This window comes from Gasterosteus aculeatus, chromosome 3 (assembly GCF_964276395.1).
Source record: "Gasterosteus aculeatus chromosome 3, fGasAcu3.hap1.1, whole genome shotgun sequence".
NCBI lineage: Eukaryota > Metazoa > Chordata > Actinopteri > Perciformes > Gasterosteidae > Gasterosteus > Gasterosteus aculeatus.
In genome coordinates, this window is record NC_135690.1 from 312,047 (window position 1) to 329,102 (window position 17,056).

The 17,056-nt window shown below is 44.0% G+C and overlaps 1 protein-coding gene across 7 annotated transcripts; it reads left to right on the top strand.

Annotated features, from left to right (window-relative positions):
• xirp1 (xin actin binding repeat containing 1) lies at window positions 1–15,772 on the top strand. 7 transcript variants are annotated; one of them, XM_040170419.2, is made up of 9 exons: window positions 1–360; window positions 850–994; window positions 1,169–1,223; window positions 1,339–1,605; window positions 1,955–2,033; window positions 6,423–6,574; window positions 6,788–6,829; window positions 7,737–12,191; window positions 12,625–14,905. In XM_040170419.2, exons 2-9 carry the CDS (start codon window positions 870–872, stop codon window positions 12,625–12,627), a joined length of 5,178 nt encoding a protein of 1,725 aa, XP_040026353.2. In that variant the 5' UTR covers window positions 1–360; window positions 850–869; the 3' UTR covers window positions 12,628–14,905. The 7 variants fall into 7 exon arrangements, with proteins under 7 accessions (XP_040026353.2, XP_077954679.1, XP_040026350.2 ...); XM_078098553.1 differs by lacking the exons at window positions 7,737–12,191; window positions 12,625–14,905 and adding an exon at window positions 15,642–15,772 and having other exon boundaries at window positions 6,788–6,824; XM_040170416.2 differs by having other exon boundaries at window positions 7,737–14,905.
• The last annotated feature ends 1,284 nt before the right edge of the window (window positions 15,773–17,056 follow it).

The following is a 17,056-nucleotide window of genomic DNA, read 5'->3' on the forward strand; positions in this document are numbered from 1 at the left end:
AGCGCGGCTAAGATCAGTCAGGAATCAGCGTGTGAGCGAAACATGCAGGTTAAAGCTTAAATGCCGCTTCTCAGAGTTTTTGGTACGAGGTGCAGCAGCAGCTACGTCATGGAGCAAACAGGCCGTCTCTCTGGCTTCTCAGTGAATTTCATGGATGAAAAAAGACAGAAGACGACTTTTATGATCGTATTTTTGCAGAGTGGTGTGTTTCTTCAGAGTGATGTGTGTCATGCGATGGCGTTTCCTGAATCACGAGGTGTTCAAGGACTTTGCCCACTATAACACACTGTGCAGTGTGAGAGGTGCCATTAAACCACAAGTGACAGAGATGCACAGATGACTGAAGCGTCTTCTCCTCAGGTAGGCTTGAATATGCTTGATACTTTGCAGACAGAACACTATTCGCAGTGGCAATATTGTAGCTTTATTCAGCTTTGTAGCCTTTTCTCACAATACATGAGATCATAAAGTATACATTTGCATACATAGATTTCTTTATGTAATTTTGATTGTGTTGCTTTTCCCTCCTGTTCTGAGAGAACAGAGCATTTCAGTTACGATATAATCCTGAAGATGGAACAATCAGACTCAGTCCTACAGAAGAGAGCATTTGGTTTTGCTTTCCGAGCGCAGGAGTTCATAAACATTAACAGAGTCACATGACTTTCAGTGTGTTAATGTGTTGCATAATAATAAACCTCAGCTGCACTAAATGAATGAAACAATACGCTCCTCTAGTCATGTGATCTTTCATCTAGAGGTACCAGAGTTTCTGCAAATTAGCACACAACAATGAGGCCATTCAAGGTTTCTGCCACATTATGTTGTTGTCACATTTGCTTATTTTAGCTGCTGTGAGAGGGACAGCGATGGAGACATTCGGCATGCGCAGGAGCCAGTCCCTCAGGGGCCTGTCCGGGGTTCAGGAGAGGTCATGGGTCATGCCAGCTCCCACCCGCTGGGACAGGAAGTCTGTGCCTGAGCTGGTACAACAGTACGTTCTGACTATGTATATGTGCACGTATAGCATTAAATGACACACATTGGTAACTTCCACTGATTCGTATTCTGGTAGCCAGTAGGACTAATTGATAAAACACACATTTCTATTCTTGGATACAAATAAAATAGTTGATTATAAATGTGTCAATTCCTTTTTGCCAAACAGTTACCAAAGCTGTGCTGACCTGATGGGTTTGGATAAACAGGAGCACCAACTTCAGGTAAAAATTCTTATTTTTCTCTTGATTCATCTTGGGTAATAAAACGTGACAACAAAAACAACAACAACAACAACACGGGCTAAAATCACACATCCAATCCAACCGCTGCTTTCAGGGGTCAGACAGCAGGAGGCAGCAGCGGGACGGGGACAACGTGGCCCTCAGGGGATCTGGAAGAGGTTCTAATCTGTCCAGGTGTCGCTCCATGGACGTCCTCCCATCCGGGACCAAAGCTCTGTGTGCCTTGTTTGAGTCCAAGGCCTCCCTGCAGCGAGGCTTCAGCAGCAGCCCCCGGCTCAACCCGGCCTCGGCCCCCGCCAGGAGCACAGCGGGAGGCCCCCCCCCGCGGGAAGGCAGAGGTCACACGGAAACAACCATTCAGGTGAGACAGTTCAGAGCACATTTCACTACATTGACTGAACACACTGATGCCGTCGTGCCAAACCCCCCCTTCCAGCACGGATCTCATTTATTCAGCATGTATAAACATGAAACACAATCCACTGTTTGTGTTTTTTTTTTAGAGTTGCGTGCTTTTGTTTGGTGGGTCCTGGCAGATGGATTCAGTCAAACGTGGCCATATTCAATGGACAGACATTGCTATGGTGTTGATGTTTTAATCCAAAACTGTTTCTTCAAGCTCCCATTGGTTAAAATCGCAGCGGGCTGCCAAACAGTGCCACGAAAACAAGACTCAATGTGAAAAAACAATTTATTTTGCTGATCCACAGAGAGCCGCCCAGGTGGAAGGCAGAAGGGCCATGAATGGACCCCCAGGGTCTTCAGCCAGAGCCCCCGGATACCCGCGAGGTGAGCAGCGAGGCTTGTCGTCACTGACATCGGATAGGGCCGATGGGGTTAGTGCCCCTCTGTGGTATCACAGTGTCCTGACAGGGTAACACTGACCTCTGTGTTCTTTGGCCTGTGAGTTTCAGAGAAACAGCTAAATAAAGACACAGGTCTTGTGGTAAATGCATAACTATGCATTTAGCGTTCATGCTTAAGATAGGAGTGAGGCTGCTGGGTGTGACCCTGACGCAGACCGAGGCCGCCTTGCCTCTCTGTGATCCCTCGCCGGTGCTTAACCCTTTGACCCTGAGATGAGTCCGGTGTGAATAAGACACAGAGAGAAATATGCAGAGAAAAAGAGCATAACTGACATAAATCATAATGTGTTTACAACAAAAAATCTGCTAATCTTGCTAATTTACTAGGAAAATCCTGCTATGGTCTGCTAGCACAATGCAGCTCACCATATCTGGCAATATTTACATGAAATAACCTTTACAGCATTTCCCTGGCTTTTATTTTTAAATGATGTTGCCCATCAATCCCCCCTGACACGCATACTACAGGTCCCACCCCGTGCCCGTTATAGTGGGTGACAATGTAGCTCTGGGAATAGGCTGTAGGGGGGTGCCTCGGCCTCTCAGTGACTAACAGGGGGGATTGACTCAGCCTACCAACAGCAGCCGCCAGCCCACCCTCCCAAAATAGCCAGAGTCGTCCACTCGGGCGCTGGGATCTGATAAAAATCAGCTGTCACAGAGGCCACAGGACTAGAGAGAGTTCAGTCACAGTGAAGCGAGAAGCCCGGAGGAGCAGACGTCCGTTATCCAGCAGAGCGAGAGACACTAAAGACAGAGAACGACACCGGATGGTTCTCCAGTGAGTATCACAAGTTTTAACTAGGAGGGAACCGCAAAGCCAATGTAAAATATACTGTGTGATAATATTTATTCTGTTTTGTTAATCTGTCTGACATGATTGATAATCAAATGAACATAGAGTTTAGTGGAGCATTTTTGCGTTTACTTCAATATTGAATATTCAAGATATTAAGTTTAATTTTGTGCCAGTGTCTCGATGATGAGTCAACATTCATTTAAAGGAAGAAAGCTAATTATTAAATTACTTACTTTGAACAAAGAACAAAAAAAAACAATAAACATGCTTTTCATTTTCCTATTTCTGGCTATTTCATTATGAGTGACATCAGAGCTAATCAAGGCCCCACATTCGTATGTTACTACATTGCTGACATGTTTACAGCCCTTTATTCATAGTGGTTGGTCAGACAACAGGAGCACTCAATCATCAGCACCCATCTGTCCACAACCAGTCAGGAGTCAAGATGAACTGTGCAATCAGAAGCAATGAGGAGTAAATCAGACCTAACTGATCGACTGGTGTCACTGTGGTGTGATGCGCCGCGTGGGGCGATTCAGCGTGAGAAGCTTTTTGCCGTGTTGGTTTTCATTACAGTCTGTGAATGTGGCGGCAACCCGCTAACAGCTGACGCGCTGAAGGTTGTGGTGGTGGAGAACAAATACCGACGGCATTTCCCCATCATTTGTACAGCTGCCAGCGGCCCAAAATGCCCCACATTCCTGCGCCGCTAATAGCTCCCCATCATTCCTGGATCAAAGACATGTCAGCACGAGTCGCTTTCAGAGGGTGGGAACCCCGAGGAAGGTACCAGAGGTCAATGACGCTGCGAGTCGCTTCACATTTGGTGACCACAAATCCGTATTTTCACCCGCTGTTGACACGTGTGGGGTGATGAGTGACGTACGGTCAGGTTCATAAATATTTGGACATGTGGGGCATTTTGGGCCACTTGCGACCAGGGGAATGATTCTTCTGTCATCCACCACAGTTGTCTTCCGTGGTCTTCCAGGTCTTGTTGCAGAGCTCACCAGTGCGTTCTTTCTTCTTAAGAACGTATCAAACAGTTGATTTGGCCACACCTGATGTGTTTGCTTTCTCTCTGACGGTTTTGTTTCGATTTCAGCCCAATGATGGCTTGTGATGGATACGCCCAATGATGGCTTGTGATTGATACGCCCAATGATGGCTTGTGATTGATACGCTCAATGATGGCTTGTGATTGATACGCTCAATGATGGCTTGTGATGGATAAGCCCAATGATGGCTTGTGATGGATACGCCCAATGATGGCTTGTGATTGATACGCTCAATGATGGCGTGTGATGGATAAGCCCAATGATGGCTTGTGATGGATACGCCCAATGATGGCTTGTGATGGATACGCCCAATGATGGCTTGTGATGGATACGCCCAATGATGGCTTGTGATTGATACGCCCAATGATGGCTTGTGATGGATAAGCCCAATGATGGCTTGTGATGGATAAGCCCAATGATGGCTTGTGATGGATACGCCCAATGATGGCTTGTGATTGATACGCCCAATGATGGCTTGTGATTGATACGCCCAATGATGGCTTGTGATTGATACGCCCAATAATGGCTTGTGATTGATACGCCCAATGATGGCTTGTGATTGATACGCCCAATGATGGCTTGTGATGGATACGCCCAATGATGGCTTGTGATTGATACGCCCAATGATGGCTTGTGATTGATACGCCCAATGATGGCTTGTGATGGATACGCCCAATGATGGCTTGTGATGGATACGTCCAATGATGGCTTGTGATGGATACGCCCAATGATGGCTTGTGATGGATACGCCCAATAATGGCTTGTGATGGATACGTCCAATGATGGCTTGTGATGGATACGCCCAATGATGGCTTGTGATGGATACGTCCAATGATGGCTTGTGATGGATACGCCCAATGATGGCTTGTGATGGATACGCCCAATGATGGCTTGTGATGGATACGCCCAATGATGGCTTGTGATGGATACGCCCAATAATGGCTTGTGATGGATACGTCCAATGATGGCTTGTGATGGATACGCCCAATGATGGCTTGTGATGGATACGCCCAATGATGGCTTGCTCCACTGATAGCAACAGCTCTTTGAACTTCATTGTTGAGAGTTGACCGCAACAGATTCCAAACACAAATACCACACCTGAAACAAACTCTAGACCTTTTATCTACTCCTTGTAAATGAGATAACGAGGAAATTCCACACACCTGACCTTGGAACAGCTGAGCAGCCAATTGTCCAATTACTTTCGGCCCCTTAAAAAACGGGGTGGCCACTTATACATTTGTTGTAGTTCCTACACCGTTCACCTGATTTGGATGTAAATACCCTTAAATTAAAGCTGAAAGTCTGCACTTAAAGCACATTTTTTCATTTCAACTCCATTGGTGTACGGAGCCAAAATAATGAAAAATGTGTCCATGTCCAAATATTTCTGGACCTAACTGTAGTTCCCCTCTCAGTTTAGTGGTGGAGGGCTTCAACGGGACTGGCATGGCACGCGGCCGCCTCATTCAGTCTGCTCACCCATCTATGACAATAGTTTAAGTCCGGACTCGTAAGAGGCGCCAGCTTGCTGGTCCATCCTTTTGTCCCGGCAGGGCTTAGTGTATGAAAAGGGGAGGTGTGTTCAAATCTGGCCCGCCGGATGGCCTGTGCAGCACTGTGAGCGGTCGACCTCGGGCCCTATTGTTCACGGTGCTCTTGTTGTTGTTCTTGTTGTTATTTTTGAAACACACACAGAGTTTCAGTGGTTTACTCAAGACTACGTTTTTTTTGGTCGTACGTATTAAGTATCAAAAATGAAAGAACTGTATAATTGCAGAGTGAACCAAGTGGGGATCTATGTTTTTAACAGGCTCAGGCAGACACACTCCTTTTGGTCAGGCGTTGATATCTTGATGGCAGAGAGCTCACGCAAACAATGTGCGAAGGGTCTGTTGAGTTGAGCGAACAGTTGCTGTTTCTTTTCCTCCCCAGGTGTCGCGGTCAGTCTCTGGCATGCGGTCTGGTGATGGTCCCTCAGCACCAGGCAGGCTGTGTGGGCTGGTTTTACTAGTCAGATACTGGGATCAAAGCCTCTGTAGACTCACTTGTTTGTTACCTCAAGCAGAATAAATCATATGTTGGGTCGTTTGAATAGTGTAGTTCTCCAAGAATCCCTGTTCGGATGCCATTACGCGTAGTCCTTGGGGATCGAATAGTTTCCACAAGTTAAGAGGAAGCAGCCACGGTGATAAGTAAAATTCCTTCATCACTAAAAATACACCCTCAGCGTTATCATGAACATTTGCTCGCACTCGTCACACAACAATTATTTCGGGACACGGGAGAAGGAGTCCTATATTTGTGACAACAAATCCAAGCAAGCAAAGGAGACACCAGTAGGAGGTTGATTTACATGACTTATTCTAATCTTAATGAGCAAATTTTAAAAAATGTATTCATATTTTAGGTATAATTATTAAATTAATTTTTGCCTTTTCTGTTGTAGATGACAAAAATAGTCCATCACTGACTAAGGGGGGCGGGCCAACAGGACCAAGCAGAGACCAGCTATCTACTTCCTCCTCAGTGAGAGACAGATCCGCCAGCTACCTGTCAAGAGCGACAGCTATCGGCTCCCCAAGAGGCTCAGAACAGCCAGTGAGTTCCTGAAATGCCTCACATTCCTCCCTAAACACCGAGGTCAAAGGCTTCTACTGCATTAAGCACAAGGCTTTTTCTCAATGGGGAGCTTACAAAAAAGCTATTGGATACTTGAAATGCCCGCATGCAGAACAGTGATCATAAATACTTTTACAGAAAATAATGTAACTCACTCATGCTACAAATCTCACTCTTTCTGTTTTTCAACAGGAATTTGTTGGCACTCCAAGAACGAGACCTAAAAACAGTAAGGTACTGCCTTCCTTCCTCAGCTTCCTTTATTACAGTGTGTGTGTGTTCTTTTATTAATATTTGTGCTGTGAATGATGTCATGTAGTGTTAAAGCGCTTTGAGTGGTCCGAAGACTAGAAAAGCGCTATACAAGTACAGTCCATTTACCATTTACCACATGGTCCAATCCCAATGACTCCACCTGGAAAAAACTCACAACACAATTTATACCATAAGCATTCATTTGTATTTGTAATATTAAAAGCTTACATAACAAAAGATTAACAATTGGCGACAATTCAATATCTCCTACGCTGTATGACTAATTTATGTAGGTGAAAGGTGCAAAAAATTTGTGAAAGGTGCAAAAAATTTAGAATGAATATTCAATTTACATTTTTCAGATTATCATACTTCAAATGCAGGATGTCCAACTCTTGGCCTACAAAAGTTCCATTAAAAAGAGAAAAATCACAAGTCACTTTTGTGTATGCAGCACGTTTCCACTGCCTGAGAGAGAATGAAGTCAATTCTGATTTAATGTAAAACGACAAATCACAAATGTTCCCTGGAGTGCTTTACAATCCACAGCATTCGGTATCCTCTGTCCTTGGACCGCTTGCAGCAAAAAACGTTCCCACAAAATAGCCTTTGAAGATTTGTATTTCCATGGAAGGCATTTAGAGATGTAGCGTTGGGGTCTGGACTTGCCTGCTCGATGTCTGCTTACTAACAGCCATGAAGTGTTTCGATAACGCTGGTGTGACAGAAGATGATTTGCTGTGATTAACATCAAGCGAGCATAAACAAAGGTAAAGTGTTGCTTTCTTTACTAAAATGCATGCAATTGTAATATTTGCACCCTAATAATGCTCATTTTGATTACTGAAACCTGACATTATTACTCCCATCTTTCTTTCAATTGAAGATGGCTGAACCAGGCAGGAAAATCACAGTTTCACAATCATCTCATGAGGAAGATGACCTGCCTCTCCCCCCACCTCCACCCGTGCCACCTAAACCCCATGACTATGAAGGGCCTTCAGCAATAACTAACCTCCCTCTGCCGCCGCCTAAAGAAACCTTTTCCACATGTTACCAGCAACGGCAAAAGAGTGAGCTGAAGAGGCTCTTTAAACACATCCACCCAGACCTAAGGGCTAGTCTCAATGATGTGATAGATGATGAGATTTTGATGGCAGTGCAGCCAGAAAACAGTCATGCAGCAGACACAGCCAATCAAGTTGAAGTACACTCCATGAGGTGGATCTTTGAGAACTGGACTCTGGACAATATAGGGGATCCTCATGCAACCAAGAAGCTGTTGGATGGCGAGGAGTTAAAAGGGGGGAATGTCCGAGATACCTCCTCCATGTTTGAGAGTATTGACAGCACACAACACATGTCTGCTAAAAGACAGACTTCTGTCAGAGGGGATGTGAGAACATCAAAATGGCTGTTTGAGACCCAGCCCTTAGATTCTCTAAATAAATCAAAAAGAGATGAAGGTGAACTGGTAGAAGCGGTGCTGAAGGAACCTATCCAGCCAGGAGATGTGACTGGAGCTCGGCTTCTTTTTGAGTCCAAACCATTGAGTGACTTTGGACGCTGCGACTCCATAGAAGACCACAGCTTCCTCAAACTGAGATCAGAGCTGGAGGAGCAGAAAGGGGATGTCCAGAAGAACTTGAAACTCTTCCAGGCAGACCCTTGCTGTGCCATCAGAGACAACAGTGGCAATATCCATGAGATTAAATCCATCTGCAGGGAGGAGATCAACAGCAGTGACATCAGCACTGCCCGTTGGCTTTTTGAAACCCAGCCTTTGGATCTGATTAATAGGGGAACCGATGGGGTGAAAATAATTCGGGGTATATCCCTGGAAGAGGGGCACAGAGGAGGAGTTGACCAAAAGAGGTGGATGTTTGAAACCCAGTCACTTGATAGAATACAAGAGGTCTACGGAGTGGACAAGTTTGAAGGAACGGTAGCTAACTGCGCTGGAGAGGCCGATGTTGTGAACAAGAAGAAGCTCTTTGAGATGCAACCCTTAGCAGCACTAAAGGGAGACTCCGCCGAGAAATCCTTGGAAAAGGAAGAAATTATTGCGGGGGATGTCAAGACTTCTTTGTGGCTGTTCGAAACTCAACCCATGGAGAGCCTTAATAATAACTATGAAGTTGGGCGTTTGAAGAAAGTTACCCTTTCATCTGATGAACAAGGAGAAGTAAAAGGCAAAAAACAAATGTTTGAGAGATGCACTATTCCAAAAAAAACCTCATCCAAAGAACAAGAGTTTGAAAAGGGGGATGTTAAAGGCTTCAAACATCTTTTTGAAACACTTCCACTGAGCAAAATCTCTCAGTCTGATGAAGAGTTTACTGAGGGGGAAGAGGTGGCTGCAGCGGTTGACGTGAAAGGTACCAAAGCAATGTTCGAGACAACTCCTGTATATGCAATAAAGGACAGCTCTGGAAACCTCCACACGGTCACAACAGTCAGCCGTGAAGAATTGATCAAAGGAAAGGTCCAAAACTATAAGTGGATGTTTGAGACAAAGCCTCTGGACGAGCTTGCAGAAAGAAAGGCAAATGTTGAGGTGATCAAAGGCATCACCAGAGAGGAGGATACGATGGGCGACGTCAAGATGGCAAAGTGGCATTTTGAAACCCAGACAATAGATGGGATCCACTCCAAGTTCAACCAGACAGAGCGGGATGCTTCGGTAGAGCATCGTAAAGGTGATGTCAACAACTGTAAATGGTTATTTGAAACACAACCAATGAACATTGTGGATGAAAAATCCGAGAAAATGAATGATAAAGAAGCCACTGACAATACCAATGTCAAGTCCATCACTTGGCTTTTCGAATCACAGCCTCTGGACAGCATCAAAGATGGTGAAGAGTATAATCTGAAGTTATGCAACACCATAGAGGATTCTGTCAAATCGGAGGTTGGTGTTCAAACAGTGAAACATGTTTTTGAAACTGAAACCTTGAATAGAATTAGAAAGGATGCAAACCCGAAACACGACGTGAGAAGTGTCAGCCAGGTCAACTTTCAATCTGGAGACGTCTCACGAGTCAAAGAACTTTTTGAATCCCACTCCCTTGACAAAATAGGATCAGAAATGGGAAAATGTGATCAGCAACAGAACCAAGAGGAAGAACTTATAAAAGGTGCCGTACATAAATGTACTTGGATGTTTGAGAACTGTCCCATGAACCAGATGAATAAGGACATTGAGGGTGCAAACATTCACAGAGTCAGTGGTGAAGAAATTGGTGATGTACAGAACAAAAAGTTTGTATTTGAAACCTCCTCACTGGACAAAATCCAGGACGGGCCCCTTGAACAGACGTCAGACCCGGTGGAGCAGCTGCTCACCAGTGTAGACGTAAAGTCGAGCACAATGATGTTTGAGTCCCTGCCCCTGTATGCCATCAGAGATAAAGAGGGGCAGTTTCATGAAGTCACAACTGTGAAAAAAGAGGAGGTCATGAGGGGTGATGTAAGAGGAGCAAGGTGGATGTTTGAGACCAAACCCCTTGACGCCATCAAGGAAGACAAGGAAGTTTACGTCATCCGAGCTGTAACCCAGGAAGATGTCAAGAAAGGAGACGTAAAATCAGCCAGATGGAAGTTTGAAACACAACCGTTGGATTCCCTCACCGGCCGAGATGAGCCCTCAGTCAGGGTCATTGAAGACTTGGGAAGCAGAAATGTGCAACTCAATAAACAGATATTTGAATCTGAGCAGTCATGCCAGAAATTCATGCGAATGGTTAGTGTCACTGATGTCCAGCATGGCGATGTCAGGACCTCCACCTGGCTCTTTGAGAATCAAACCATTGACAGCCTGAAAGGGGAACCTCAGGAGCAAGGTCTGGTGAAAACGGTCCACAGGGAAGACAGCCAGAAAGGAGATGTGAAACGCTGCACTTGGCTGTTTGAATCACAGCCACTGGACAAAATCAAGGAGCCCGAGGAGGTCTCCACGCAAAGTTCTGAGGAGGAAATACCAACAGCTGATGTCAAATGCACTACCTGGCTCTTTGAAACCACTCCACTGGACAAAATCACTGCCAACAGTGTCGCCGACACTCTGCTTTATCTTTACCAAATGACTTACGTTCACTCAAGTGGCATCATTATAGAAGCAAATGATAGTACAAAGGTTATGATGGCAAAATATCTACTGGAAAGCAATGAAGGTGTTCAAATCCAGAAAGAAGAGGTTGTTGGTGGTAACATCAGGAGTATTGTGTTACAACTCTTAATCAAACCAACCTTGAAGGCCAACGTTAGTCTTCTTAGGGAAGTTGAGAAGGGCAAAGTGAATACCACGGTGGTAGAACTTCCCGTCTACGAGTCAGCCACTATCATCAACTTCGAGAGGGATCAAAGAATACAAAACATTGTCCAGAAGATCGATGAATTGCTTGTCCAAGATAAGGATTTAAAAAAAGGAATCATAATGCAGGAGACTGCAGGGGGGCAAGCAGAGCTGTCAGTATACTCACTCATCGGCAATTCTGAAATCAAAATGGAGGGTCACGCTGTAGAGAGGGGAGACATTAAGTCCACAATCGGAAACCTGTTATCAAGTGCCAGTACCCAGAGGACTGCTGTGTCGTGTAGAGTGGATGAAAACGAAAAGGGAAATGTGAATCTGTACAAAAGCTGCATTGAGAAAGGAGACTTGGACTATCTGAAAAGTCTTCAAGCTGACGCAACAGCAGATGAGGTCGATCACAGCCATCTGGCTGAGGAGTACATTGAAATAGTTCATGGAGATGTGAAGGAAGCAAAGAGAAGTCTATGTTTGCAGAAAGAGCAGGTAGAGCGAACAATTTCTGATGTTTTGCCAGGAGATGTAAAGAACACCAAAAAAGTGTTCTCTTCAGAGTTCTCTCTCTGTGTTGAGAACTGCCCTTCCAAGGAAGAAATTATCCCTGGGGATGTATCATCGGCAAAGCAACAACTTGCTGTGCTGCCACCTGTTGTGGTGGAAAAAGAGGAAATTGTGGCTGGTGATGTCAAAGCAACAATGCAGTCATTAGAACGTGCAAAGCAACAGAGCATGTGCGTGGAGCGGGAGATCGTCAAACCTGGAACTATCTATGACATGAACTTGTCAGGCCCTGACATAGAAGGAACTCAGGCACAGAAAGAGGTCATCATCTCTGGAGATGTGAGGGCAGCCAAAAAGTCCCTTGAAATGGCTAAGCAGCAAAGCTTGTATGTGGAGCGCGAAGTCGTTGTTCCTGGAAAAATATACAATCTGAATGTCACTGCACAAGAGGAATGCTCCTCTGAAGTGACGCAATCGACATGTTCGTCTTCTTCCAGATGCCAGCAAATCAAGACTTATCCAAAGGTCAGTGATGCCGAGAACAATCAGAGGAGCCATGCTTCCCTTGAGGCTTGTCGACAAAGTGCAGTTATAGTCAGTAATTGTGTACCAGAATCGCTGCCACATGTTGGTATTTGTGGGTGTAATGGTCAGACAACAGAAGATGAGACAGAAGAAGTTATTAGAGGAGATGTGAAGGCATCTATTAGGTCTCTGCAGAGTGCAGCGACAGAGCCGAAGCTCCTAGATAAAGAAGATATTGTAAGAGGTAATGTCCAATTGGCTTTGCAATCTCTTGAGAAGTCCAGTGTAAATGTATCCAAAGGAGACTATAAAGCTGCAATGATATACAGGAATTCAGGGACAGCTTGTTCAGGGAGGAACAAGACTGTTCTGAAGCAGTGTGTTGTAATCTCTATGCCTCCATCTGACACAGTGTTGTCTCCTTCAATTTCAGTAACCTGTGAAGGACAACCCTCTGTTACAACACAGAATTCAACCCCCGACCCCGTAGCAAATGGAATTTCTAAATCATCCAGCCCTGCAAGTGTCACGCCACCTTCACTGCCGCAAAAGAAAATTCAGAAACCTCAGGAGCTGAAGCCAGCTTTACCTCCAAAGCCACAATGGACAAAGTCAGTAGTTGTAGAGGAACCAAATATTTCGGCTGCTCCTGAAGTCACTTGCCACACTAAAGACAACATGAAAAGCGCAACGATTCCTTCCAAACAAAGCAAACCAATTCCTATGCCGTTCCCAGATAAACTAGAAAGAGCAATGTCACATGGCAAAATCTATAAAGAGGCCGGACAGAAAACATCCCAACAAAATTGCGTTGAAGCATCGCAAGACTCCAATCAAAGAAATGAACGCGTGTCAACGGACTCAAAGGCTCAGGAGACAGATACAGGGAACAAATCACAGTGCCGAGTGATGATGTCGAACAGCTCCGTGGAAATGAACAGAAATGTAATACAGAAAATCAATGCAGCTGATGAGATACAAATGTGCATGAGGAATTATGCAGGAGATGGTAAATATGAAATGAACATGAGCTTGCAGGCCGCTCTACAGAACTTTGAAAGAAAGGAAAGTGCCACTCGAGACAACAGAGCTCCTCTGTTGTCCAAGAAGGTAAAAGTGGTAAACCGCGATTCAAGTGACCATAAAGAAATCCTCCAAACCACTGCTCAACCGCACAAACCCCCTCCTGAGGAAAAACTGCAAACATCTAAAAACAAGAGATGCCATGAACAGCAGAATGAAGAAAAGCAACCAAAACGCGAGGATAAAGTTGTCTTAAGAGAGAAAAAGTTTAGGGAAACAGACGATGAAAGACGACAAAGGCTTTCTGTCCACAAGGAGGAGATCATGAAGGGAAATGTGACAGCAGCGATGGAAATCTTTGAAAATATGAGGAAACGAGAGGAACTCCAAGGAATCCTGTCTCAAGTGCAAGACATAGAGGGAGATGACAGCAGTGTAGATGTTAGCTCCTTCAAGACGCTATATGATACTGTCCCTGCTTGGATGGTTACACCAAGTGGAAATGCAAAGAGGGGTCAATTGGAGGAAAAGAGAGTTGTAGAGACACAGGACGATGATCTAGAGAGCATCTCTTCGGTTGAAACTGCATTTGAGGATCTGGAAAAGGCAAGCAAGGAAATAATGGACCTGAAGGAACAAACTTTAGCAAAACTTCTTGACATTGAAGAGGCCATTAAAAAGGCGTTGTACTCCGTATCCAATCTGAAATCTGAGGCTGACATTGCAGGGTTGTCAGGACTATTTGATGAATCTTTGAAATCTGAACAAAACCTCCAACCCGCCAACAACATCAGGAAAATAAGTATTGTGTCAAGCAAGGCCAAGTCAGGTCAAACCAAAGAAGCAGTTTTGGATTCAAGTCCTTCTAAACAAGAAGCGCATCGACAAGCCCACAAGCCACTCGTCAGACAGTCCTCTTCCCAGTCGTCCCCATCATTCATTTCCATTCACTCAGCTGCCAGAAGGTCTGTTGATCAACCCAAGTTACCCATGTCAACATTTAAACCAAGAACAGAGAGTCATTCAAAAAATGGCCATGATGCAAACGTTGATTTCAGACCGAAGGCTGCTGCTAATGAAGCGTCAAAGCAAGGTCAACCTCCTGCACATCGCAATGTCAGTGTGATCGAAGTGAAAACGGCTCCAGAGCCACCTGCCGGAATAGTTGGCACCAAAACTGTCAGTGAAACGTACGAAGAGACGGATGGCTTTGGCAACGTATTTCTTTCATCTGTAACTTCAACAACTGTCACCAAACAGTCTGACAGTAAGTCGTCAGCGTTGTTTGAGGTGGTTGGTAATCCAGCCAGATACAAAGTCATGACATCGCCATTGATTCGAAGGTCTGGCCGCACCGGAGAGAAAGTGTTGAACCATACCAACGAGGGAGGGACGGTGTTCGTAACATTTAGCCAACCAAAGGAAAAGCACTGAATGAGACGTGTGTTTACCCGACCTTTAGGAAAGCAGTTATTTGTGTATTTATTATAATGTGTTTTCATGAGAACGTTTTGTTAGTTGTAGAATGGATCTTATTTGGGTACTAAATGGTTGAATTTTAATAAAAGAATTGTCTCATTTTATACTGTAGCCACGTGAAAAAACTGAAAACAAAGTTCTTGTAATAAACATGCAGTTTATACTTAATGTTCTGTTGTGTGAATTGTCAAATAAACGGTTTTAAAAGTTTATTCATATTCTTCATGCTGGTCTCTCATTATTATTGCAAAACTTTTAAGTGAATTTAATATTGAAAGTTATAATATCAACAACCATTACTGATCTCAGCTTAGATTGACTCCAGACAGATATGCGGTTTGAAGATGGATGGATTAGTGATCTTTTATTAGTCATTAGTTAGCTTGCAATCGTGGAAATTCTTTTGCATATTCTCCAAACGATTTTGGCAATATAGATAGATAAGGTAGTTTGTTTTCTCTCAAAATGTTAGAAAAGAAGACCGCTCTGATCTTTGTGTGCTTAATATAAGCCGGCAGCCAGCTGGATTATATTAAGATGAAGACTGGGAACTTAAGCCGTTTAGATCAGTCCGAACACAACAAAATTCAGCTACCAGCACCTTTCGCCAATTAGCATGATACTTCTCACACGTTTAATTCCTAAAAAACTCAAAGTTAGCTTTGTTAATTACCTCAAAGGTATTTTAATTAAATGTAACATGTTGGCAGTAGCTCTCGGACCCACTAGGGAGCACCTGTTGTGCCCAGGTGCAGTGGTTGAGAGACGCTTTTATGTTTTTTAAAAAGAAAAAAGATATATATATATCTTTCAAAAACCATAACAAAGGATTCCAATGCAGATATAAAGTTGTAATGTAAGGTAATAAATGAAATAATGACAGAAAGGCAAATACATTCAAATATTTTATATCAAATACCGTAAACTGAATTTGTTTCATCATCACAGTTTGATTCACCTGCGAAGGATATGTGTTCTGCCTGTTTGACACCTGTCTACCCAATGGAGAAAATGCTGGCCAATAAACGTATCCTGCACATCAACTGTTTCTGCTGTAAACATTGTAAGAAGAAGCTCAGGTGAGACATTTTCCACAGAATGAAAAGTCAATCTCTCTATGATGGACATTCAACCTGATTAATACTATGCATGAATTTAAGGAATATTATAACAATAATGAGCTGAAACATTTTTGGGAAATCTCCAATGCTTTGAAATCATCTCCAGCTGAGCACAAAAAAAGTATATTATGAATTAAACTTCAGGTAATGAGGTTTTAGATTTGGCTTTCTATTATAATATTCTTTGTTTTTACTTTATTGCAGCATCTACAACTGTTCATCTCTTTATGGAGAGTTCTACTGCACTTCTCACTACCAACAGCTCTTTAAAAGAACAGGAAATTATGATGAAGGATTTGGATACAAGCAACATAAAGACCGCTGGGTTCAGAAAAATATCGTCACAGAGGAGCCAAATGCTTCGTCCAAAATGACAAAAGGCACACCCGATAGATCAGGAGAGTCCTCTGATGGTGTGTTTGTTAAAAAGAATTCTGCACGAGCAATGGTATACAACAGTGGTGCTGATGTTACGGGCAAACTAAAAATGCGCTGGCCCCCAGAGAAGAAGAGTCCCGGGTTTAATTCCGCACAGCAAACAGAAGTGAGAAAAAGGCTCTCTGGCATCGGTGGAGCATCGACCGCAGAGCAACACAAAAGTGACAACAACCAATTAAAGATTCACCATGGTGGAGGAATGAGCTCCTTTATTTCAGGGGTCAACGAGCAATCGAAGAAAACCTCAAGTGAGAAGTGGCCATCCAAGCTAACAAAACTCAGCAGTGATCCAGCCAAAGACAGCGTCTCCTCGACAGGACGGAACTTTTCTCTGCCTCCTGTGAGCGATCCTGTCACAAACTGGAGGTATGGAGAGACAAATATGGCCCTCACTTCCAAACCAAACTATCAAGCCTCTAACAGGCTGCACGCTAATGGGGAAAAAGTTAAGAAGTCTGTACGATTTGCTCCAGATGTTGACGGTGCTCATGACCTGAGTCGAGTGAATGAATCCAAGGATACAGAAGATGGCAGTGACGAAAATAATCTTCATCAAATCTCATTCAAGCTCAGCAGAAAACAGCTCGTTGCTGATGTGGAGAACAACCAAGAGGTCCCACAGACCGATTTAACGGTTCTGAATGGACCTGAAGACAAGGTTGAGGAATCACTTGGTTCTCAGAGTTTCACTGACATTTTTAACTCAACTCAAGAGGATGTGAAACACCAAAAGCCAGCTGAGGTAGCGCATCTCATTCCAGGAAACTCTGTCAACCGCTGTGAATCAGGAGGTCCAAGCACTCT

What these genes read in the sequence shown, in the direction of transcription:
- xirp1 (XM_040170416.2), top strand. Translation starts at nt 870, where the DNA reads ATGGAGACATTCGGCATGCGCAGGAGCCAGTCCCTCAGGGGCCTGTCC. An exon ending in GTGCCTGAGCTGGTACAACA is followed by an intron (nt 995 to 1,168) that starts GTACGTTCTGAC and finishes TTTGCCAAACAG; the next exon opens with TTACCAAAGCTGTGCTGACC. An exon ending in ACACGGAAACAACCATTCAG is followed by an intron (nt 1,606 to 1,954) that starts GTGAGACAGTTC and finishes GCTGATCCACAG; the next exon opens with AGAGCCGCCCAGGTGGAAGG.